This window comes from Anarhichas minor, unplaced genomic scaffold (genome assembly GCF_050575085.1).
Source record: "Anarhichas minor isolate MPS153535 unplaced genomic scaffold, ASM5057508v1 ptg000040l, whole genome shotgun sequence".
NCBI lineage: Eukaryota > Metazoa > Chordata > Actinopteri > Perciformes > Anarhichadidae > Anarhichas > Anarhichas minor.
The window spans coordinates 16,834,079-16,860,521 of NW_027466486.1; the positions used below are offsets into that span (position 1 = coordinate 16,834,079).

Genomic DNA, 26,443 nt, shown 5'->3' on the forward strand with positions numbered 1-26,443 from the left:
CCAGCAAATTTATGAGTGGAAAGAAAAAGTGCTTTCTAATGTTACCTGGCTTCTTTTATTTCTATCCACTACATCTCTGCAATAAAGAAGCCATATGCACCACGGAGAGGGTTTGTGTGCTAATTAACAAAGGTCTCATTTGACTTATTTGAACTGCGATCAGTCCACCTTAAAATAATAATTAGGCCTGGAAGATCGCTGCTAGTGCTCCGTGCCACCATTACTCGCAGTTAAACTTCGTCGCTGATCTGAAATTAAGCTGCGACCGTGCTCGCTGGTTGATAGTTCCAACGGGGGGGGGGGGGGACACGTTTCAGAAGGACTCATACAGCAGCCCGAAAGGATCGCTTTAAATAACTCATCTTAATGATATGGAACTGTAGCGCTGTTCGTCTCATTTCATCTTCCCCGACTCACAGAACGAGACTATTAGTACGTCATTCAAGGCAAAACAAATTGCATCTATTTCCTTCCAGTTTGCTCTTGATTACTTCCATTTTCCTTCCTCCCAATCATCGCCCTCTCTCCCTCGTTAGTCATTCACGTTGGCCCCTCGCTCTCCTCGAATCGTCCCCTGTAGATCGCGACCCTTTCGGCTCGCTCCTCACGGTGACATATCGGCTGTTTTGACGGCCTCACGCCCCCCTCCCTCTTTTTTTCTTTATTCAAATGAGAGGGGCCCGTGGTGCCAGTGCGGCGGCGGATCAGTGCGCGAATCTCGACAATCTGTCCCCGGCTGCACATGTGTCAAACACTGTGTCATGTGGGGAGATTACTCTGTGCTCAGAAGCCCGGCGCCTTTTCCCCTTTTTCTGGAACTGCCAAAGCGTAGTCAAAATCGATCATTACACTCGGGGGTTTGATGGCAGGAACCTCGGCGCCCCGTCTTTGGCTTACAGGTTTTGCCTGGTAGTCCACATGGGTGAACCAGATGGTAGGCACCCAGGGGTGACGAGCTTTGAAAAGCAAACAGGCACGGAATACACTTTTCTTACAAGCGGAAATAAATCTCTCAAAAGTGTCACAACTTACCAACTGGCTCACATTAATTCAGAGTAAAAAATGTTTGCTGTCTGCGATTACACTAATGAGCGTAATATTCCATGGACTCTCGGGGCATTTTTGGTTTTTAGATTTGACATTTCTGAGCAACTAGATCCTCATTCACGGAGCTCCGTGCGTCGCAAACGCGGCCACCGATAATGGATTTTCAGGAGCGATTGTGCCGTTTCTCTTTTTTTGTTTCTGTAACCCTTGAGCCGTTTGAGTGCAGCTGCTGTTGTTTTGTACAGAATTAATGGAAACTCAACATATATTTGAAAGCCGTTGTCTTTTCGCTCGCCTTGACCGAACACATCCTCGGCGTGGGGCAAGAGACGAAAACAACTCTCTTCGCCGACATGTCTCGCTTTAAAATAGAAGCAGAGGTCGCCTCAGAGCCAGTGCAATCCATCTGTAACGGGTTCCTCCCCTTTGATGGCACTGATGTTTAATCAGAGTAAGAGCTGGGTCTCGCTTCTGCTGGCATTCATTAATTTGGCCTCTCTTTTTTTTTTATTCATTTGTTTGTTTTTTTCTTTTTGCCGCCCTTAAAAGCCAGCTGGCATTCGGCGCCGGCCCGATTGAGTCCTGTTCAATTCGAAGGCAGCAACTGGGTTATAAATGACTTGCAGTCACAACTGGTCAATGCCTGCGCTCACCGACCCAAACACGCGGGCGTGGGTTTGCCTTCTCGTCCCAACTGCTTCATCAAAAGGATGATTTGCTCCTCCTATTTTCTCATTTTCAATCAGCATTTTTGCGCTGAGTTGGCACGCATGGGCCCATTTGTCTTTATCTCCAGAAGCATCCGTCTCTTGCCGTCATGGATATCGCAGCACATTCACTGTGGATGTATTTCAGCAGAGAAGCCGGACCACCTTCAACAATCACAATGATGTCAAAGAGTAAAAAGAAAAAAGTGGAGGTTAGGTTGGCTGTTCTACCCCGAACAAGATGTCCATTAATTTAACAAGTGTAGCAAAATTTGTCATTGTCATGTTTGGCACAGTTTAAAAGGGGCTTGCCACAAGTGATGCCAAGGAGCGATACAAAATTCACTTGTTTATTAGCAGACACAACAGCAGATGTAACATAAATCATTGTGAAAGAAAACATATATATATGATTGTACTGCTAGATCCAGAAGGAGGGAGATCAATCTTGTGTGAGCAGGACAGCAAAGATTAAGTACCACGAGACAGAAATTATTAAGGCTACATTCTTTAATTCAGTGATGTACAATATGGTGAGACCTATATAAAGAAAAGTACCTCTGCTTGTGTCTTTCCAGTGCTGACAGCCATCGGTCATGAAAGTTTAATGCACTTACCATACAGTTGTATGGTAAAAGATACAAACCCAGAGAGTGGAGTAAAGTCAGTTACACGCACTCATTTGAGGTGATTAGACTATTAAATATCGATGATTGTAAAACGGTGATGCTGCTTTTGCTTAAAAAAAGTTAAATATATTGTTTGCTGCCATATATTCAAGGAAGAGTTAGAAAAGATTGGGAAACATGTTTGTCCTTTTTTGTCAGCCTGGGTGTCAGAAACCGTTGCATATTGATAGCAATTACATACTGTGTTCTTCAACAGACAATCCTTTGTTACATCTCCTTCAAATGACTGCATTCAGAACAATACTGTCGAAAAACAGGTGCGTTTTCTGAATTTTGGCATCAACTTAGTCCGGAACTATCGGTTCTTGTGACATCCCTATGAAATAGCCAGGCAAGCTTATTCTCCTGCTATCTCGACTAATTCATTAAGCGAATAAGAGCATTTAAAAAACAAAACTGTAAACCTGTCCTTGGTCTCAATACATTATCATATTTCCCCCCAAATAGTTTTTGAAGGTATCGGACCAGTAAAATGACGCTCGCACTGCAGTGTGAAAAACTGCAACTTCCAATGAAAATGAATGAATGAAACTGATCAGAGACGAGACCTCCAGAACTTGAATGTGTAACGCCGTCTCTGGAAAGTCAAACCAATGGCCTCGCCCAAAGATCAGAACACACACACACACACACACACACATATATTTTGTGGCGCTACAGAGAAATGTGAACAGTTTTCCCATCATCATTTCAACTCTTTTTAGTTGCAAATATGTTTTACTCCTCCAGAGTCATTAATGGGCAGTAAATATTGCCTAGCTAAGTGAAGATGGCTCCTCCTTAGTGAATTAAGTGTCTGGGGCAAAAAAAGGGAAAGGAGTCAAGAAACTGTCGACCTCTCGTTGCTGAGGAAAAGCACTCTCCCTCTCCGCCTGGCTGCCCCCCCGCCGGTCTGGGACCGTGTCAAAGCTGTCGCACTACATGGTGCCGCGCCATTGGTTTTCCGAGGCCGAGTCACCGGAGCTGGTCCGTTACGCCACTTGTCATTGCAGTAGAGTGAAGACGGTGCCCAGCCCAGCCACTCGTGTCATTTAACAACGCCCCCTGCGGTATACCGGGCAAGAAGAAGAGTTGTGAGAACTATACCTACGTCTTTGTGCGGAGCCAAATCTCCCGTGTCCCGTTTTAGGCCTCTACATCAGAGCTGGCCACGTGACGGTTACAAAGATCGGCAATTCAGAATGATAAGAGGAGAAACAGAAACTGACTCTGTCCAAGTTCATTTTGTAACCTTTACATAATCCGTCCTCAAGCCCCAAGGCAACCGCAATCACCATCTTTTTCCTGGGATAGTGCGAGTAGCCAAGCAGTTTTATAATGAACAGCCTGTAAGGGGACAGATAAACCCCCCCCCCCCCCCCCCTCTCATACTTGTCAGTGAGCGGCTTTACCCCCGTGGAAACTGGAAGCCTGGAATCCGGAGTACATGACAATCGAGTCGGGCTTTTCTTTACAGCGCGTCAGGGCGAGATTGAGAGATTGAGCTGTGTGTTTCTCTGGGTTTCAACCGCGGTGAGATTACACATCGGCCCATTCACTAATCCTGACACCCACTCACCGCTCGAGTATCCAATATCGCCCCGTGATGCGTTCCACATTAGCATTCCCCGGTCTGCATCAGAGGACTGTAAAAGGAAATAAATGGTGGGGGGACATCTGACCCGTTTCTCGGTGTTTGCTCATACAAGATGTTACCTAACCATGTGGCTATGTAGCTAAAAAAAAATCCTTTAGCATCTGGTCATCACAGCTAGTTTGGGTCAACTTTAGAGATGCATGCACACAACCAAAAGGCAGACAACAGAAGCGGGCATTTTTGGATATAATTGGAGTGGCAAACCACTGCTAGTTTCGCTCATGATTCACTCTGGCACCTTGCTCCCTGCAAAGCCTCTGCAAAGCCTGAGCAGTGTCCACCCGTGTCGATTGCTTGCTTGCGGCTAATTCCTTCCAGGAGGAAGAGAGGGGCCTTATCTTCAGTGTCAGGTCAGTAATGCCTTCACATTCATGATAAGCAAAACTCAGATCAACAGGCAGCACCGGCCAGTGTGTGAACCGGTTCCCCTCGCCCCCGGCCACGTTCGCTTTGACCCCGTGCTCTTTTTCTACTTAGCGCTGAAAGAACAACCGCCAAGGTCAGGCCGTATTAGTACTACACGGAGACAAGGTGTGTGGGTGGCAAGAGTAAGAGTGTGTTGGAGTTGGATGGCGGTGAGGCCAGGGTCGTGACTTGATTTCATGGACTCTGTGCAAGGTCAGCATGATGCTGTTCAGCTGGCACTGAGAAAGAGGGAATGCCGATTTATTTATTTATTTTTTCTCTGTCATGTTGCACTGCTGATGTGGCTGCTAGCTGTTGGCTCACTGTTCCAGCGACATCAGACAGGAGGAAGAGGAAGCTTTGTGTTGCCTGAAAGCACCGCGGTGCTCCCTGGTGGACATGAACATGGTCCTCTCTCTGTTCTCTGCAAACAACTCACAAACAAATCAGCTCAAATTGCGAGTGACCGACCATTTACAGGAGTTACGGACGTAGAGCGTGGTCGTGATGAATGGTGCGCTGTATCCGTCGATACGTTACGTTACACGATGATTTGTGTGAAGGTCAGGGTCCCCTTGGGGGAAAAAAGCCCCCTGACAAGCCATAACACGTACAGAGCATGAGGAAGGAAAATGGATTAAAACCACTCCGTCAAAAGGTCCTTGAATGTCCAAGGCGAGTTTATTTGTAGTGCACCTTTCAGCTGCAACAACTGCAGGGCTCAACCATTTAAAAAAATTGGCAAACGGTTCTTGCCATTAGTGGAAATTACTTCTATCGCAAAAGAAAAGGCAACGTGGCACGTGACAGAGCGGCACATGCGTGGGTGCGTTTACTCGTGTGTTCAGTTTAGAGGCGATGGCGAAGGCCATTAAGGTGTTACCCTGTGGCGGGAAAAGTTCCACCCGCAAACAAATGCAGGAATTTTGTAAACCAGGAATTGAAGGTCGACACTTTAACTGAAAACACTTACATTCTCTTTACTATCAGGTAAAACAAACTACAAAGATTTTTGTTTGGTTATGTAATGAAGCATTGCATTTTTTTATGTTACATTTTTATTGTTAAGCTGACATATACCTGCATAATGATTGGCAACCATGTTTTCAGCTCCCGCAACCAAAAGCTCATGCTTGATTGCCAACATGGCAACCACTTTTAAGAGTGTTGAGCCCTTTATATGAAACTCAAATGCATTTAGAAAATGTATGAAAATAAACATTGGGCAATACTTATATCATCCACTCTGGCACTTTATTTACATTCTAAGAACGTCTGAATCATTGGAAATGTAAAATGTGCGCCTCAAAAACAACTGTTTACATTCCAGATTAATTACAAATTGTGATGTAAAGAATATGTGCGCCCTGGCATTTCTCCTCTACTGTAACTTCCACCCATTGTGGATGATTACTGCTGTACGGATGACGACACCAACTTGAGCCAGCTAACACAGACGACTGAATCCTTATATTAGCTTTGGCTGAACTTATTGTAGTTTTACACACAGAGGACTGTCACTTTGTCCCCCGTTTTTTTCCAGTGGAATCGTTCTGCAAAAAAGTTCTGCAAAAAGTATCGCTCGCAACCAGTATGGAGAGGACAATTCACTCAGCGACAAATAAAAAACTGTTGAAAGTTATTAAGTGAAAGTGTTGCACTTCCATAAAGTCAGGGGTCTTGTGAGAGATGGGTTTAAAGAAATATGTTCGAAATCCTCTGGGGTCAAATTTAGTTTTTGCCTTGAAACCCTGAATAAAAACAGTTTTTACAGCAAGATAAACTATAGAGGAAATTATGATCTTCCTAACACTTACTCTAAGTGTTTTTTACCGTGGTATCTGATAAGAATCGTAGAATTCCGCTGGTACTGGAATGGACTATCCCTACCCTTTTTGTTGTGGCTTTATCCAAGACTTTTTTTTTTTTTTTTAAATCAAAAACTTGAACTTGTTCTCAAGTTTGTTGTTGGTAAAAAATACGTTTTTGCTAGTTTCTTCAGATTGCCAACCCTAGCTTTAATCTCGCCTCAGCTGATATGACTGGGTTGGCTGCTGTGAGCGACTGACGCTTCACAAAGCCGGACAGAAACCACATTTGTGACCCCGCGAGCAGAGCCGAGTCTGAGTTGAGACTTCATCAAACCTTTCCTCAGCACACTCCTCTGCGCTCCAGCTGAGAAGATAAGCCGTCTCGAGGCGTCGGGGCGAGTTCAAAACAGCGGCAGGTGAAAAAAAGTCGAGCCTCGATCCCCCTTGAAGCCGGTCAAGGCCACTGAGCGTGCTTGGGGGCTCGCACTCCGATAAGCCACAAACAGCGTCTCTCGTGGTGCTGCTGCTGCTCCGTCTCTTCACCTCTGTCAGTGTACGGCCTCCCCAACACAAACACACACACCAGGAATGGTAGGGGTGAATGAATCAACACGCCAGCCTCCGCCACGTCAATGGGCGGGTGGGGAGGTAGAGGTTTCATGGGATAAGTGGGTTGAGTGAGAAGCAGCTCTTCCTCGCCCTCTTTCATGGCGAATCACATCCCATTAAGTGGGTTTTGTCCTGTGATGAGGATGCTGCTGGCGCTCTTCATCGAACCCATTAGGGATCATAAAGGGAGCTGGCGGTGTGGCCTGAGAGCACTGCTCCTCTAAGGCTGCCTGGGCTTTGTGTGTGTACGGTGACTTTTTTTTCCTCAGACTATCTGCGTTCCCGTCTGATGCCCCGTGTTCAGTGGGTAGCGTCACAGGGACTGCTTTGATGGAGCTCAAATGTGAGTTTGGCTTAAGACGTGTGAAAAACCGAGAACGGAGAAAAAGCTTAGTGCTTCACTGGACTGGAAAGACAACGGGTGTGTTACGCTATCCTTAAAGTGATCCCTTTTTTTATACATCCTCCTTTCCTTTATGCTTTATTATTGTTTGAAAATTGTATGAAATGAAAGAAAAAAGCTTCCTCCAGGACCTCAGGAAATAAAACACTCTCCTATCTATCACGCTCATTAAAGCTGCACTAATCATTATTTTTACATTATACTCAATTCAATTGTGAAAGGGGTCACTTGTAGCGATGAACTCGGAAAGTGTTGCCACCCAACTCAACACGGAGCCTTTAATTCTGGAATTCTGTGCTTAAAGGAGACATGGTGTGCTCATTGTCATGGGGTTTCTACGAGAACATGTTTACATACTGTAGGAGCCAGGTGTGGCCTGTGTCGTTTTGTATGCCCTTTTTTGTCACTTCCGGTGATTGAGTCACGTGGTGCTGGGGATAGCCACAATGGGGTTATCAGCCGTCCGTTGAGTTAGACTAGGAAAAGGATTGGAAGGAGAGGGGGTGAGAGAGGGAGCCTTATTTTTTGTTGACCGTTATTTCACGTTATTTACATTAATACTGTCATTTCTTGAGTTATAATTGTATGTTATCTGGAATCAACGTTTATTTGTTGCCCACAAAATAAACACTCCAAACTCATCCACTGGATTCCGGAAATCATTGAATGTTACAGCCAACGCGTCCGCAAGTTTAAATCTCCCCCACTTAGCCTCTCGGTGACTAAAGGAAAACTGCCGATAGTCATCTACATTGTCAACAAAAATTCTAATTACAAGTACAACGAAACTTACGGAGCCACGTCACCTTCGGCGTTGATGAAACAGACGCGGAGGATCTCGATCGCCGTGTTGAACGGTGGTATGTAACCTGTGTTTTCTACTGTGTGCGGCTTGTTTGGAACACAGTTTGAATCGGTTACTGCCGCATGTCGAAGTGGTGTATTGTTATCCTTTCGGTGTGGGTTTGCCGCTGCGTGGATTAACGTACATTGTGTTGGAGCCTTGAAACAGACCGTTGTGTGCTGTGGACTCGGCGTGTTGGACGTTAATACGGCGCCTTCATTCCAGTACTACATCTGATGAGGTTGCTGGCTTTAAATTGAATTCCTACTGTGACTGTCATTGCCTTGATTGTTTGAAATGAGTGCCTCAAGGACTGGTTCGATGGTTGGCACATCGGAAACGGAGAAACGAACAAGATCTCTAACGGAAAAGGCTCTGGCAAACAAAATTGAGACAATACAGAAGAAATGTAAAAAGGAAATTAACAGAATAAAAGGCCAGATACAGTCCCTAAAGGAGCTCATGAGAGATAATGACAATGCTTCACAAGTTAAATCACAACTTGATGTCTTGATGCAATCATTCGAAAATGCCACAGCATTGCACACATCTCTGATGCCTTTAATTCCATCCGAAGAACAAGAAAAACAAAATGCATGGTTCACAAGCATCAACAAATACAACCAAGGATTTATTGAGGACGTTAAAGCGTGGTTTACAAATCCCAGCAAACATACAAGCAAGCCTCTATCAGAGCTACCTCATGACATGGAATGGCCGCAGCAAACTCTGCTATGGAAAGAAGAAGACAAGAAGTCTCTATCTGGTCAATATGATGTTCAACATGAAGTATTGTCAAGTGACAGTATATCAAACCACAGCAGCAGGAAACACACTTCAAAATCAAATGTTTCCACAACATCATCTGCACGTCTCAGAGCAGAGGCTGAAATGGCTGCTTTGCTTGCCCGTCAAAGGTTACTTAATGAAAAGCATGCTCTCGAGGAACAGGAAGAGCAAATAAGAAAACGTAAAGAACATCTACAGCATGAAGCAGACATTGCTGCATCCATGGCGAAAGTCAATGTTTTACGAGCCTCTGGATCTGGTGTGTGGAGTGCTGCTTCCCGGAGATCAAACGGCATGGAATCATATTTCGAAAAACAGATGAAAACTGTCGAAGTGCTTAATATTGACGCAGAGACTTTCATACCACATACTATTGGAAGGACTGGAAAAGGAGAACCAGCAACTGGAAATGCTGAGTCACATTTGGGAGCGACAAAGCAAAAATAAGCAGTTAATGCCGTACATGTCCACCAGGAGGCACCAGAGCTCATAAGACGGAGCACATTTCCAATCGCCACAGCTCATCCAGTACCTTATCATAGAGATGTCCATACACCCTCTTTCATGAACAGCAGTAATAATCCAAATCAGTTATTGTCTATAATGGAAAAACAAAATGAAATAACTGCAATGCTGGTGCATCAACAACGTCCGTCATCGCTGCCTAAGAGAGAGATCCAAACGTTTGATGGAGATCCTCTGCAGTACCATGCTTTCATGCGAACCTTTGAGCAAATGATTGAGGGAAGGACTGACGATGTGGAAGATCGCCTGCACGAAAGCCTTGCTGCATGAACACTTTGGAAACGAGTTTATGATAGCATCTGCCTATTTGGACAAGGTCTCTTCATGGCAAACAATTATGTCAGAGGACGGAAAGGCTTTACAGGCATATGGCCTGTTTTTGCGTGGATGTTGCAACGCCATGGAGGAGGTTCACAGTCTGTGCGAGTTAAACACACCTGCTAACATGCTCACTGTGATAAGAAGATTGCCCTACAAACTCAGGGACAAATGGAGAACGGTGGCCTGTGACATCCAGGAAAAGCATCGCCGAAGAGCTATGTTCATTGATATTGTGGGCTTTATTAAGCGTCAAGTAAAGATTGTGACAGATCCTGTATTTGGAAACTTACAAGACGTTCCGAAGCTACTGTCAAACAAAGATAAAGAAGATAACAGAGCAAAACCTTCATCTCTCGCAAGGGCTAAAGGAAGTAGCTTGACCCAGAGGTCAAGGTATCTGCTGCAACTGAGGTTTCCACAGCACAAGACATAGATGATGCTGTGACACGTCTGATCGACCGCACCTCATCTTGGATGCGTCTCACAAGAGTGATGGGCTGGATCCTAAAGCTCAAATATTTGCTTTTGAGTATCAGGAAGAAGGAGATCACTGCACATCCTGCTCAATCTGTGTCACATGAAACTCAACAGGAAGATGCTCGCGTCAAAGAGATGCATGATTTCAAGAGCAAGCTCTATTGTGGTTATCTCTCATTGGAAGAGATCAGAGAAGCTGAAATACAAATAATCCTATTCTGTCAGAGAAGAAGCTTTTCAGAAGAGATCTCTTGCCTCAAAAGGGGAAAAGTTGTAAAAAGAAACAGCCATACATATAAGCTCAATCCAATACTGGAAGATGGTGTGTTGAGAGTTGGAGGACGACTTAGCAAGGCGGCCATGCCTGAAGAGTCCAAACATCCTGCAATAATAGCTAAGGATCTTCACATCTTGGATCTCATCCTACGGATCTCATCCTACGGATCTCATCCTACGTCACATTCATGAAGAGATTGGCCACGGTGGTAGGAATCATATGTTGTCCAGACTACGCCAGAGATACTGGGTCCCTGGTGCAAGCGGTTCAATTAGGAGGATCTTGTCTAAATGTGTCGTGTGTCGGTGGCTGCATGGATCTGCAGGTCAATAGCAAATGGCAGATTTGCCTGAAGATAGAGTTTCTTCAGAACAGCCTCCCTTTAGTAACGTCGGAGTTGACTAAGTGTGGAAGGAGCCTCGTTAAAAGATATGGAGTCATCTTCACGTGTTTGGCAATAAGAGCTGTACACATTGAAGTTGCCTCATCGCTGGACACAGATTCCTTTATTAATGCCTTGCGTCGCTTCATCGCAAGACGAGGACAGGTCCAAGAGCTACGGTCAGATAATGGCACCAACTTTGTCGGTGCAGAGCGTGAATTGAGACGAGCCATTGAAGGATGGAACCTTGAAAAGATAAATGACGTACTCTCGTTGAAGGGAATCAGGTGGATCTTCAACCCTCCCACTGGATCACATCACGGAGGAGCATGGGAGAGGTTAATCCGTTCCATTAGAAAGATCCTCAACGGTTCCACGACGGTTTCTGCAGTTGAAAGAAAGACCATGTCGGAGAACACTGTTATAGATGGACACTCACCCGAAAGGACTTGCCTCTACTGTAAAGGTGGACACTTGTTGGAGTTGTGCGCTTTATTGGAGAAGAGGGCACATCGTGAGAAGATCGATTTCCTGAAAACTAATGGAGTTTGTTTCGGCTGCTTGTGTACTGGACACATCAGCAAGGACTGCAGGAAACGTCTGTCTTGCGAAACATGTGGTTTAAGACACCCCAAAGTGCTTCACATCCATCCCGAGGAAAGAGCACATTTGGAGAAAGGCAAGAGCAACCTTGAGGGTACAGTGGATAGTTCTCTGGTTGCAGCCCAAACCAGTGGTCTCACTGGGGCCGGTGAACAGAACTGCAAGCTAGCTATCGTACCAGTAAAGATCAAATCTACAAAAGGTCAAAGGACAGTGGAAACCTATGCCTTCTTAGACCAAGGGAGTTCAGCATCCTTCTGCACATTGGGTCTGATGAATAAACTGAATCTCTCTGGGAGAAAAACAAAGATTATTTTGCGCACCATGGGCCAAGAGAAAATTGTGGACAGTTGTATCGTGTCAGACCTGGAAGTGGCTGGACTGGATAGTGGGTTGTACTGTGAAATGCCAGACATCTTCACTCAACCTAGAATGCCTGTGAACAGGAGTAACATCCCACGACAGCAAAACTTGCAGAAATGGCCTCATTTGAAACACATCTACCTGCCCGAGATAGATGCAGATGTGGAGCTCTTGATAGGCATGAATGTGGCCAGAGCTTTAGAACCTCTCGAAGTCATCCGGAGTGTGGATGCAGGGCCATATGCCATCAAGACAATGCTTGGTTGGACAGTGAACGGACCACTTGGTGGAGAATGCCGTGATGAAGCTGTGTGTCATCCTGCCGTGACTATCAACAGGATTTCTGCCGTAACCCTTGATGAACTCTGGAAACAGCAATTCAGAAGTGATTTCCCTGAATGCAGTCAAGACGAACAGACAGGGCCGTCGAGGGAAGACTGTAAATTCTTGGAAATGGCCAACAAGACCGTGAAACTGGTGGACGGCCACTACAGCATCTCTTTACCTTTAAAGAACAGAGAGATGAGCATGCCCAACAACTGTAGGATTGCAGAACAGCGCGGCATTAACCTAAAGAGGAGGCTAATTAGGGATGCGTCATTCCACAAAGACTACACTACCTTCATGAACGACCTCATATCCGCTGGATATGCGGAAAGAGTGCCAGCCTTAGCGCTGGAACGCCGTGACGGTAAAGTTTGGTATATTCCACACCACGGGGTATACCATCGCAAGAAAGGAAAGATCCGAGTCATCTTCGATTGTGGAGCATCATTCCAAGGCGCATCAGTCAATGCACAACTCCTGAGCGGTCCTGATCTGACAAGTACCCTGATTGGAGTCCTGACCAGGTTCAGGAAAGAGCCTGTTGTCCTGATGTCCGACATTGAGGCTATGTTTCATCAGGTTCGAGTTCCAGAAGAAGATGCCGACCTGTTGCGTTTTCTGTGGTGGCCTAGTGGAGACTTGAGTCATTGTATGGAGGAGTACAGAATGGTCGTTCACTTGTTCGGGGCAACATCATCCCCAAGCTGTGATAATTTTGCTCTACGAAAATGCGCAGAAGACAACAAGGACCTCTTTAGCCAGCAGGTGATTGAAACCATTATGCACAATTTCTATGTAGACGACTGTCTTGCTTCAGTAGCTTCAGAACAAGAAGCCATGTCCCTCTACAAGGATCTTGGAACGATCTGTGCCAAGGGTGGTTTTCATCTAACAAAATGGATAAGCAACCGTCGAAGTGTGCTGTCAGAAATACCGGAGGAGGAGATGGCAAAGGAAGTTAAGGACCTGGATCTGGACCATGACATACTGCCTGTTGAAAGACCACTGGGGGTGTGGTGGTGTGTTCAGTCCGACACCTTTAAATTCAATATAACTATTAAGGAGAGACCATTGACCCGCAGAGGAATCCTTTCAACCGTCAGCTCTTTTTACGAACCTCTGGGGATCTTATCTCCAGTAGTCTTTACAGCTAAAAGGATCCTTCAGGACCTGTGCCGGAACGGGCTGGAATGGGATGACCTCATACCAGCACCAGCTCCTCAGGAGTGGATGAACTCGGTGAATGATCTACATCTGTTGGAAGGCTTCAACATCAGAAGATGTATAAAACCTATTAACGTCGGAGAAGCAATTACTGCTCAATTGCACCATTTTGCAGACGCAAGTGAAGAGGGATATGGTACTGTAACCTATCTGCAGTTGCACAATGAGCACTCTCAGACATACAGCGCCTTCATCATGGGAAAATCCAGGGTTGTCCCTCTAAAATCTGTTACAATTCCACATATGGAATTGACAGCTGCTGTTGTAGCAGCTCGTATGGACAAACTTTGGAAAAAGGAGCTAAGACTACAACTTCAAGACAGATAGTACTTCTGTACTGAAATACATCAAGAATGAAACTTCTAGGTTTCGAATCTTTGTGGCAAACAGAGTCACAGAGATTCTCAAGCTTTCTGATGCATCTCAATGGAGATATGTAAATACTACACACAATCCTGCAGACCTTGCCTCCAGGGGCACGACTGCAGACCTTTTCTTAAGGAACAAAACATGGATATCTGGTCCCTCATTTCTCACGCAACCAGAGGAAGATTGGCCTGTTAACCCAGACAGTTTGCAGGAACTTCCGACTGACGACCCAGAGGTCAAGGTATCTGCTGCAACTGAGGTTTCCACAGCACAAGACATAGATGATGCTGTGACACGTCTGATCGACCGCACCTCATCTTGGATGCGTCTCACAAGAGTGATGGGCTGGATCCTAAAGCTCAAATATTTGCTTTTGAGTATCAGGAAGAAGGAGATCACTGCACATCCTGCTCAATCTGTGTCACATGAAACTCAACAGGAAGATGCTCGCGTCAAAGAGATGCATGATTTCAAGAGCAAGCTCTATTGTGGTTATCTCTCATTGGAAGAGATCAGAGAAGCTGAAATACAAATAATCCTATTCTGTCAGAGAAGAAGCTTTTCAGAAGAGATCTCTTGCCTCAAAAGGGGAAAAGTTGTAAAAAGAAACAGCCATACATATAAGCTCAATCCAATACTGGAAGATGGTGTGTTGAGAGTTGGAGGACGACTTAGCAAGGCGGCCATGCCTGAAGAGTCCAAACATCCTGCAATAATAGCTAAGGATCTTCACATCTTGGATCTCATCCTACGGATCTCATCCTACGGATCTCATCCTACGTCACATTCATGAAGAGATTGGCCACGGTGGTAGGAATCATATGTTGTCCAGACTACGCCAGAGATACTGGGTCCCTGGTGCAAGCGGTTCAATTAGGAGGATCTTGTCTAAATGTGTCGTGTGGCGGTGGCTGCATGGATCTGCAGGTCAATAGCAAATGGCAGATTTGCCTGAAGATAGAGTTTCTTCAGAACAGCCTCCCTTTAGTAACGTCGGAGTTGACTAAGTGTGGAAGGAGCCTCGTTAAAAGATATGGAGTCATCTTCACGTGTTTGGCAATAAGAGCTGTACACATTGAAGTTGCCTCATCGCTGGACACAGATTCCTTTATTAATGCCTTGCGTCGCTTCATCGCAAGACGAGGACAGGTCCAAGAGCTACGGTCAGATAATGGCACCAACTTTGTCGGTGCAGAGCGTGAATTGAGACGAGCCATTGAAGGATGGAACCTTGAAAAGATAAATGACGTACTCTCGTTGAAGGGAATCAGGTGGATCTTCAACCCTCCCACTGGATCACATCACGGAGGAGCATGGGAGAGGTTAATCCGTTCCATTAGAAAGATCCTCAACTCCACCTTGAGGACACAATGTCTGGAAGAGGAATCACTCCACACAGTGCTCTGTGAGGTGGAATCAATCCTCAATAGTAGACCCATTACCAAGGAATCCACCGATCCAAACGACTTGGAGGCATTGACACCCAACCATCTATTACTCCTCAAAACCAAACCATGTCTTCCACCCGGTCTGTTTCAGAAGGAGGACATCTATGCACGTCGAAGATGGAAACAAGTCCAATATATGTCAGATCTTTTTTGGAAAAGGTGGACTAAGAACGACAGAAATGATCAAAAGTCAAGCGCAACTTTATGCCTGGAGACATCGTACTCATAGTAATTCCTGGACGCTCGGTAGAATCACAGAAGCAGTTCCATATCTCTGTTTGCTCGGTTGCTACATATTTCTTATGTTATGCCAATTTAAATTCACATCCAAATCCAGAGGATGAAACTTTGAGACTAAAGGCTCTCATTCACTTCCCTCCTCTTCCTCATTCCTTCCAAGTTAGTCGCTGACAGGAAGCGAGTGGGGGAAGAGAGGACACAGGCAGCAGGCAGCACAGCTGGATGCAGAGAGACCTCATTTAGAGAAGACCCTCAGACATGTATCTGCTTCTTTGGAATAAATGGAAATATAAAAAGTAGGATCCTTGGGGGTCAGAAGATGACTCACACACGGGCAGCGACTGTCGTGTCAATATTCAAATATGGCTATCAGGTTGGTTATTTCTACGCTGCTCCAAATGTGACCAAGAGGTGAAACAATACTGAGCTTTGAGCAAATAAGTATGCCTCGTTTTAAATTCATTTTGCAAATCATGTATTGACACTAAACGTTTTGTAACACCAGATACATACATGGATATCCTAAAACAGCTTCTAGTTAATGCAAACTGATTACAAGGAAGGTTGAATTTGGAAATTCCTCAGAAATGATCTAATACAGCCTCAAATTAGCAAGATAATAAGATAAAAAGTGAAATTCTAGTCTACGTCTAGGAGCAGACATTTTTGCACATAAATAGCTATTTAAATCCAGGGGTTTATCAATAAATTAATTTAATTATATTTGAGGTGAATAGGTGCCACATGCGCATTTAAAGAGGTTACTTTCCCCAAACAAAAGACACACATGTCTTCATGTGTGCTGACTCAACAGAGATAACATCAAAGTAAAACAAAACCTACAGCCCTGACAACAGCTGGGATTTGAACAGGAGACCTTACTACACATGTATTACATGTTTGGTCCCCTTATATACATCCATAGGGCGAAGAAGTACACCGAGTGTGCTCAACAAACAAATGACACAGCATGCCTACAAAAGGGTAGAAAAGGAGCTAAATTGGGCCTGTGTGGCATCTTGGCATTTAAATTGGCAAACGCATACAAAAATAGATGTCCCCACATAGCGAGCGGAGCGTATAGTTCCAGAAAAACAAGGTACGACCCCCTCGTTTATTTATTTCTCTCATTATGGAAGTGGAGCATCTCGTGGTGCGCGAGCTTCACACTCGGCTCCTGCGCAGAGGCCTCTCACAAGCGTCGCCATTAATCAAACAGTCAGCTCCGCGGGTTTCTTTTGTTGTTCTTTTTGAAAGTATTAAAAAAAAAAAAGTGGCATAAATGAAAAACACATTGGGGGAATGACAAGGGAGAAAAGGCAGTGCTGAATAGGAAGTGTAGAATAAAACAACAAAAGGGTGAAATCACAGCTAAGGTCACTTTGACTACCCGCTAATTTACAAAACAGCTACACGAGCATTAACTACAACGAGGGTGATTAATATCGCAGAAGGCATTAGCTGCTGTTTACCTTGTCAAAGTGTTTATCCGCGGAGCTCCTAAATTGGCAAGCTCCACGTTTTCATATTCTATTTTAAGTGTGGCCGGCTACAGAATGCTAACAGCTTGTCTTTTTTGTGCAACTGTTGCGCTCTCCCACACCGCCCTCCCTTCCTCCTCCTCCTCCTCCTCCTCCCCTTCCGAGCACTTGAAACGGAGCCAACTAATGTGAGGGCCGGGCGCGCGGGGGCCGTATGTTTTCACCAGCCAAATAAATGATTCCCCTCATTCCCTTTCAGTCCAGGAGAATCAGCCGTCTCATTAGGCCGACAGCAGGCCTGTTGAATGTGACCGTCGCGAACGGATCTCAGCGGGTTCAGGGGTCATCCAATTACTCTTTTTTTTTTTTCAATGCGGAGAAAAACTGCCGTTTCCAGAACTCCAAAGCGTGCAGTGACAGTTGCAGGGCGGTAATGAGAACGTAGCTTCTGGGTGTTTGCATTGCAATGCTGTGAAAGTCTCATCGCTCACATAAAAAAAACAAAAAAAAAAACAGGAGTGAATCAATGAGAGATCCTCTCAGCACTGCTGCACGATGCTCGTCACAGACCTTGACAAAGACGGGAGAGAGCATGGTCTCCCCCTCAGGCCCCGGTTAGCTGCTAATGCAGGGACAAGCGCGCTTTATCGTGCCCGCTGCGACCTGCGCCATCGATCGGCAGCTTCGGGGTCCGCCGGGGGGATTGGTGGTGTCGCGAATGAAGCGAATCGACCATAGAAATGCATAAATAATAAAGTGGCATGTCATTCTGACTTCCTATCGATTTTCCCATTAGCGGCTGATTGATACAAGCTTTAAATGTCAGGGGTGTCATTGATTACCACGAGTCCACGCACTCCTTCGCAAAGTCATGTCATTTGTTTTGTTTTGTTTTTCCCGGTGGCTCCGCAGCCTTCCACCTGGGCGGACTAAATTAAAGGTCAACAGGTGTACCGCGTCATCAAAGCTGTGTTCCCAGCAGAGTGTTTACTCACACTCTCATGATACCAGTCCAACTTCACCACACAAGCCTGAACTCTTCCCTCTTTGGTCCAAGAAGGGAGAAAATGTGAATCCACAATGTCGAACGCTAAGAAAATAAGTTTCAGTGTGGAGGGTATGAAATCATATGGTCTGGACTGATGGTCAAATGGCACTAAAACAATCTGTGTATTCATTATTTGATCGCAGAATTGAAGAATTTTGATGATTGTAACAATTTGCGTGTTTCAGCTCTTCAATGCATCAATCAGTTTTGCTCTTTTATGTCATTTAAAAATCCGTATTCTTGACTTTTGCCCTTTTGGTCATAACATTTTTTTCTTTTATAAAGATTTTGGAGCTTTTGATGGATATTTTTGACGTTTATACACGAAATGATTAGATCGATAACTCCATAAAATAATCTACAGAAGGCAAATGATCGTTAATCGCCAGCCTACACTCTAATTAGAGGCTTTTTATAGGTCAACTCTGAATTCTATTCACTGTAACGGGGTCCTGTATCGCCGTGGTCTTTAGGTGGCTTTTAAGCAGTACAGTGTCAGTAAAGCTCTGGACGTGAATGATGCCATCATGGATATGATCCAAGTCAACAAAAAACATCTAACTGCTGCAATGCAACTAAAGGTTATCATCATTATTGATTAATCTTGGGAACATTTTCTTGATTCGTCAATTCATGCTTTGAACCTAACAAATGTCAGAAACTACAGTATGTCCTGTTCAGCCGAAAGAAAAAGAAGCTGGAAATGATTGATTATCAAAATCCCTTTTTTCACTAAGCTATGAATTGACAAATTATTCCATCTGTGATTATGATCAGTACTGCAAAAACTAGACCACCATGTAATTCATTTATTCAAATAATGTTAATCAATTGAAAAGTCATAATGAATAATGATGAAATAACATGAAAGTCCATCCCTGTGTTTTTTTTCCTATAATAATAACTAAATACAGAAAAAAGCAACAAAGTCAACTCTTCTGCAATCATTGGGTCTAAAAGAACGCTGCTACATTGTCAGTAAGAAAAAATAAATAAATAAAGGGAAAAGGCATTAATAACCTAAAAAGCGTATCCATCTTTTAAGGAGAAACCGCTTCTCAAAAAAAAAAAAGGGGGCCACAAGGGACGCGGGGTAAACAAAAGTATAGGCGTGTAATCTAACTTCAAATTGCAATAATTGCCTGACGGCTGAAAACGTTCTGTTTTGTAAGCCTCTCAAAGGGACCGGCAGGCGGGGCAGATTGTGTGTGTGTGTGTTGCATTCAAGGCACAGCTGAGGGGGCCAAACATTGGCGAGACGGGTGCCCGGATGTCTGCTCCACCTCCCGAGCATTACGTCACTTCAGGGGGCTTCCTGTTACAGTTACGGAGACTCTTTTTTGCTAATGGCCCGCCAAGGAACACGAACGGCGATAGCCGTGTGCGAGTTAGTGACCCCCCCCCCCAATGATGAGATCGTTTTAACGATTCTACCGCAACCTAACGTGGGTTAATAAAGTGGAGGTCAACTCTTTATCACACCTGCCCGGTACTTGTTATGGTGGGGGGGTAGGGGTACCCCCCCTACCCCCCACCACCATAACTCATCGCAGTGTTCCTCATTAGCGAGGGGCCCCATAGGGCAAGAGTGAGTGTAAATGTACTGCGCAGAGTTTTAATGCCTCGATTCCCGCTGGCGCGTTCGCTTGATCGTCAAATTATTCCGGGTTGCGGCGACTGGTATTTACTTCACGCTAATAGTCGTCATCTTACCGGAGGCTGGGAAAGAAAGGAAAAAAAACAAGTGTATAGCGTTCATATTACACAGGAATATGCCAAACAGAGGCCAATCAGCGGGTGTAAAGGAGCTGATGGAGCGAGACAACACACATTGGAGCCTTGAGTTTAGTCATTTAAGATTGGGGGAGGCAGGAAGGAGTATGTATTACAGGATGGGGGGGGTTGTGGAGGGACGATAAATGTGTGTGTGTGAGGTTTGGGGGGCTTGTGTCCGTCTCCTCCTCGTAGAAAAGTTCTAATGTAACAGCTTATGATAATGAGGGCGACTCTGCAAACACGCAGCAGGGGAATGTAGCAGGAAGCAGAGGGAGTACAGCGTGAGACTTATGGAGTCCACCTGAGCTGCAGAGACTCTGTTACTCACCACAACCGTCACTCGAGTCCCTAACTTGAAACGTGTATTTATTAATGCTGAAAGTTTAAAGGGCTGGTCCAGGGTAGGTTTTTATATTATTCTGCAGCCCCCCTTGTGTTCTTTATGTATTCAAATCCAAACCTTCAAATTTTGATCGAAGTACGTACGTTTTAGTGCCAAGCCCTTCAAGAAACACATTTCTGGGTGACGACGACTACCTGTATATCCATAGTCAGTGTGTGTTGCCTACAGCCCGCTCCAGGGTGGAGAAGCAGACACAGGAGTACCAGCACTGAAGCTAAGCAATACACTATATATTAGCAATGTTAGTTTGCATCCAAAATTCACAATAACACAAAACCAACTAAACCCGGCGATGCAGCTGTTTTCGTCAGTGGAGTCTTTTGGCTTTGAAGAGAGTGACATAACGTCTCCGGTTCCGTGGGCAGAAAGGGCTGTTGGACGGAAAGGTAAAGCATTTAAACGTTACAAATCAAGTGTACACTTGAACTTATTTTCATTTTATTTTTTTAGGTGGAACCTTTTTCAGGCGGCTAAAACATGATTTTCTGCTTCTACCGACCACTGCTCGCTTCAGTTTTCACCATAGTTTTAAAAAGTGCTTGCTAATATAATTTCTGACTTTTAACACTTGACTGTGCATCTAGTGATTAGCTAGTTGTAATCTATAAAAAAACAAAGATGATAGAGATACGGATTATTAATAAGCGCATCTCCTCCGTGCGTGGATATTATGCGCAGATTCATGGCACGCGTCGTTATCCAATCGGAATATGCAGAGAGAGTGCTTACTCCATTTTTTTCTTGTTCTTTGCCGTTTGTACAAATAATGCCGTTTTGTCCCGTTGTTAGGATGCCCGAGCGGACAGAGGAACATGAGCAGATCCGGAGTCCAGAAGAGGCTTCAGATGGAGCTTAATTTATTTTTACATTCTAATGTCACACCAAAGTTCACACCAGTGTCTACTAGTCTCCACCAGTTCCCCTACACCAGGGGTCAGCAACCTGCGGCTCTTCAGCCTCTCTGCTGCGGCTCCCTGAGTCTACATCAGGGGTCCCCAACTGGCGGACCGGATCCGGAACCAGGACCTAAATCCAATAGATAATTCGGAATTATACATATTAGGCACCGAGTTTATACTTTAACCAGCGCTTCTTATTCAGCCGTTACGGCACTTGTTCGGCGGTGCAGGAAACACACCGACCAATGGATTGCAAATCACATCAGGTGATGCAGCTCAGCCAATCAAATATGGGTATTCTGACAAGTTTCCTGACTCGAGCGAGGTTTACACACACCGTGACACACGGGGCTGAGACGAGGAAATAGAAAGAAGAGCAGGAAATTGCGCTGATCGAAGAAGTTATCTCACATGACTCTCTCCAAAAAGAGAAACGTGTTCAGAGAGAATATAATTTATAAGCAAGAATGAACAAAATCTTATATGTTAATTATTCCCACAGGCAGTTAAATCCTCTACCCCTGTCAAGCACTTTTCCCTGCAGGTGGCTAATCATGATTTTCAGACCCCCGGCCTCTGTAAACTATCAATGGATAAATCCAAAAAAATCAAAGTCACGGAGGAAAATAGAGAGTTTAGTTCTGCGTGGACGTCTTCATTTGCTTTCACTGCCAACGATGCTGACTTACTGTATGCTTGATATGTGCAAACAATGTAATGTTGAAACACACTTCCAGAACAAGCACACAGCATGTGCTGAAAAGTGTCACGCTGGAGATGAGGGAAAAAGAGCGAATTCTCAGCTGCTGCAGCAAACTCTCCTCTTCATAAGAGTTTGATATTGTTATAACACATATTGCAATAAAATGTTAAGAATTGTCTTTATTCTTGTTCTATATTTTCATAAATACAACAAACTATAGTTTTTGTATATATAATATAACTATATATAACACTTTATAAGCCATGATATCAAATAGCTTTTGCGACTCCAGACAAATTTTATTTGGTGGAAAATAGGACAAAATGGCTCTTTGGATAGTAAAAGTTGCCGACCCCTGCTCTACACAAACGAACTGAGCTCCTTTTATACACCTGGTCACTCTAATTAGCCCAGACATACCATCTATTGGTAAGTATATCGATAACAATATATGTACAATAAATATTTACATTTTTTTCACCAATCCACAAACATCAATAGAATAGAAATAGAGTAAATTATAAACAAATAATTAATCTAAATAAACAGAGCAACACATATCTTCACTTCCCCCCTACTTCCTGTAGTTGGTACTTCCCGGAACTATAAACGGGTGCTCGAGCCCCTGGGGAACTCTTTTGCCCGAACACCCTGGGAAGAGGAAACAGGCAGAGGTGAGTTGTTGCAATATTTAAATTAACCTTTATCTTTAGCTTGGCAATATATATACAATATTGTTCTGCCACATAACTAATTAGACATTCTTACAATCTGGCCTGTTCAATCAGTCACTCACTGCAGTTGTCTATTTGTTTGTTCGCAGGGAGAACTAAAAGGAACATCTTTGTCCCAGCTGTGCACATGGCTCCCAGCATCCAAAGTCCTACAATAAATATCCAATAACATTGTGTCTGTGTTTTCCTTGGTAACTTCATCACATTTCAGATACTGTCCACAGCATGGGTAACGGCGGTGCATCTTTATTGAGAACTTCACATATTACAAAACTACAAAGTACACGGACATAAAACTAAGTCATTCATGAATACATGCCTGTACTTTCGTGTAAATGTTTACGTTACGCCGTTAACGGGTTACGCTTGAGCATGCGCGACGGCCAAGATCCTTGGCGACTCACATGTGTAGCTTAGTGTGCAAAATGAAGAGACATTATCGAGATGACGTCCGACTCTACCCGGAGGCTGAGGTTTACAGCTCAAACACTGAGTGAGTTCTGAGAGGGAGCATCCACTCATGGGACAGAGGGCTGTGGGCATTCTGCTTCCCTTCGCCACATCTCCGTGAGATCGTCTTTTCTGCTGTTGCCTCTCTCAAAACTAAATACAGATCTAAGCTCAACATTGAGCATGAATTGAGAGTGGCCGTATCAAGTCTGCAACCCCGTTTTAAAAAGATCTGTTGTGGAAAGCAGCTCATTGCAGCCACTAATACTGATACAACTTAAATTCAACATGGACCATTTTGTTACAATTTTGCTGGGGCGGTGGGGCATGAACATTTTTTTTTCTCCAAAGTGGGGCGTGGCAGAAGAAGTTTGAGAACCACTGCTGTAGAGTCAAAGAAGAACTAGGAAATAGTGCGTGGGTGTGGGTATATATTTTTGCTGAATCGACACAACACAAGTTCTAGCTTCTGGGAAGACACTCCCAGGTCAAGAGGGTAAACATTTTACAAACTTTCTGAAATGTGTTTAGATATACAAATAAGGCATTATCTTAGATTTGCGCTAATTTGCATTTCCAGAACAGATATGTGGACATTGGATAAAGCCAGGCTCAAAATTCTTGTTTCATTTTGATTACATATTAGAGTCAAATGGTGTACTGAAGGAACTTTCAATATCTCTTTATCATACAATAATGAAATGTTCTATGGATCAGGCTACAAATAAGATTGGAACAAACCCCTCAAGTAAAACTTTCACAATACAGATAGGAAGGATACTGGAAAGGTTGGTGTTTGTAAGTGATTTCTGGCTCATATAGACACAATTAAAGATATTTATTGTAAAAAATGCCATGCGTTTAAGGCACTATACTGCTGAATAGGGTAAAAAAATGCACCTTATAGCAATCACCATTAAACTCTCCCAGTTGATTACATTAAAACATCTTTTTTTGTATTGTAAGTTCTCTGATATGTTATGTTTAAATATGCAAATTTGTAATTAACTAACACTAACTGTTGGTGAGTTTAGGAGAAAGTAAACACCTGTGTATTTTATTTGGTTGTTTCCCCCTTCACAGTTACACACATTCACAGCCGGACGCTGCCACTCACTAGCAGCTCCACTGGAACCGTTTTAGGCTTCAGTGCTTCGCTAAAGAGCGCCTCCCCAATGGCTGTGATGCCGAGAAAGGTGTACCATAAAAAACGATGCCATCGTCCCCAGCTGGCTTCCCACCTGCTAAGCTGTGCTGTTGGAATGCCTGCCGGGAGCTGCAGGGCTTCTGTTATGTTTCATCATCAAGAGAAGAAAAAAAACAGCTACCATAATCATAACCAACACACAATGTAATAACATGCATTCTGAGCTGCTGTTTCCTCACTATATCAGATTGCAGCTGAACATTCCGCGATGGGTTCTGTTGCTTTTTTGTGTTTTTTTTCCTGTCCGGGCCTCCCTCATCAAAGTGATTAAGCAATTACACTGATTGTGGCGATGCTCAGAACAATCTCTCTCTCTCTCTCTCTCTCTCTCTCTCTCTCTCTCTCTCTCTCTCTCTCTCTCTCTCTCTCTCTCTCTCTCTCTCTCTCTCTCTCTCTCTCTCTCTCTCTCTCTCTCTCTCTCTCTCTCTCTCTCTCTCTCTCTCTCTCTCTCTCTCTCTCTCTCTCTCTCTCTCTCTCTCTCTCGTCCCAAAAAAACACAGCATTGTTCTTTTAAAATGTATTTAAGGTGAGGAGGCTCGCATATCATGCACATACAGACCCCCCCCCCCCAAATGAAATAATTATTAGCGCTTCAGAACTGATAAACCAAGGCAAGCCTCTAACTGCACATAGCCCAGCGACAGCATCAATAATGAAACGGGAGTCTGGAGAGTCCCTCGTTTTCGCCTTGAAAGCAGCACGCGCATCTTTAGACACATTGGATTCAACGTCAAAAAAACAAAATCACAACCGTGACGGAGCAACTCGAACGCACCACTGCCGAGACGTGGCATGTGCGCGCACGTGTGTGCATGTGAACGTGGGAGAGAGAGAGAGAGAGAGAGAGAGAGAGAGAGAGAGAGAGAGAGAGAGAGAGAGAGAGAGAGAGAGAGAGAGAGAGAGAGAGAGAGAGAGAGAGAGAGAGAGAGAGAGAGAGAGAGAGAGAGAAAAAGAGAAGGGGAGGGAGAGTTGAGAAAATAAAATGAGTACAAACTCACCCCTGGAGGATATCTGGAGGAAGAGGCGCGGGTCCGCGGCGCGTATGGCCGCGGTGTAGCGATCTTCCATCCCAGGCACCTGCGCCTTTTTCTCTGGGATGAGCCGGACCCTGAGCCGGGCCCCCTCCGCGCCAAGCCACCACTCCAGAATAGTTGTGAGGTCCATTTCCAGGTCGAGCGGCGGGGCCTCCTCGTGCACTGACAAACCCCCGCACCCCGTCCGCACTAGATCCTCTCCTATTTCCACCACGACTTGGTTCAATTTCCTGCTGGCTTTCGTCAAGCCTAGTTTCAGAACTTTGGACAGCGGCCGCTTGTGGGAGAAGGGCAGCTGTCCCTCGGCGGACGCGTTCCTCGGCGCGGAGTCCGCAAAAGTAGACACGGTCTTCTGCAGGGGTGTGCAGCGCATTTTCAAGTTTGCGCGCACCGCGTAGCACCCGCTGGAAGTCTGGCAGTCGCCGTTCAGGGGTCTCTTTATGAACTCCGCCAGGTAATAGCGCAACAGAGAAGGGACTGCAAAATCCACCGCGAGGGTTTTCCTCTTGAGCCTGGAGTTCATGGTTTGGTTTGAGTCCCGTTTGCTCCCCGTTTCCCCGCTGGTGCCGCCGCCGCCGTTCACGTTGCCGAAGCCGGCGGTGGGGACCTCCATCCCCGCCGTGGTCCTTGTCGAGGCGCACTGCAGCCCGGTGAAAAACGCCGCAGAACAAACGAGCGAAAACAATATCCTGGCGTTCATGATTAAACAAAACAATGTAATGATCTTTCGTTTTTTATGGGAGAAGAAGCGCCCGGTAATCCCGCCGTTCCACCGTCTCCTCTCCGTCTGCTCCTGTCACACAGGCAGCAGCAGCGCAAGATCTCAAAGTGCGAATCGATGATCCTGCGGGTCTCTCGCGCCTCCTCGCCGGTGCGCACCCGCGGCAAGACAGAGAGAACTGTTTTTTTGGGGTTTTTTACATTAGTTTGCCGATGACTGTTGATGTCCACCCTGCTTTAAACGGGAAAAGTGCCATCTCCCGCTCTCTGTTCCAACCCCCCCACCCCACCCCCCAACACACACACACACACACACACACACACACCTTTAAAACAATGCCTTTTCCTCCTCGGTGCTCCCCAGGACGCTGATTGATATGCCGGTCGGGTCCGCTCCGTGGCTTCCAAAAAAAGACTCCCTGTCTCTTTGGCACAGTTGTGACGGCACACAAGTGGTCTCTCTGTCAACAGCGGGATGCAGCGTCGCTCGTC

The 26,443-nt window shown here is 45.0% G+C and overlaps 1 protein-coding gene across 1 annotated transcript in view; it reads right to left on the reverse strand.

Moving 5' to 3' along the window:
* The window catches only part of alk (ALK receptor tyrosine kinase), a 369,109-nt gene extending 343,178 nt beyond the window's left edge, over positions 1-25,931 (reverse strand). The window contains exon 1 of the mRNA XM_076107773.1: positions 25,196-25,931. Within this exon, the coding sequence (XP_075963888.1) occupies positions 25,196-25,931 (736 nt within the window). The remainder of the gene's footprint in view (positions 1-25,195) is intronic.
* Between the last annotated feature and the right edge of the window lie 512 nt (positions 25,932-26,443).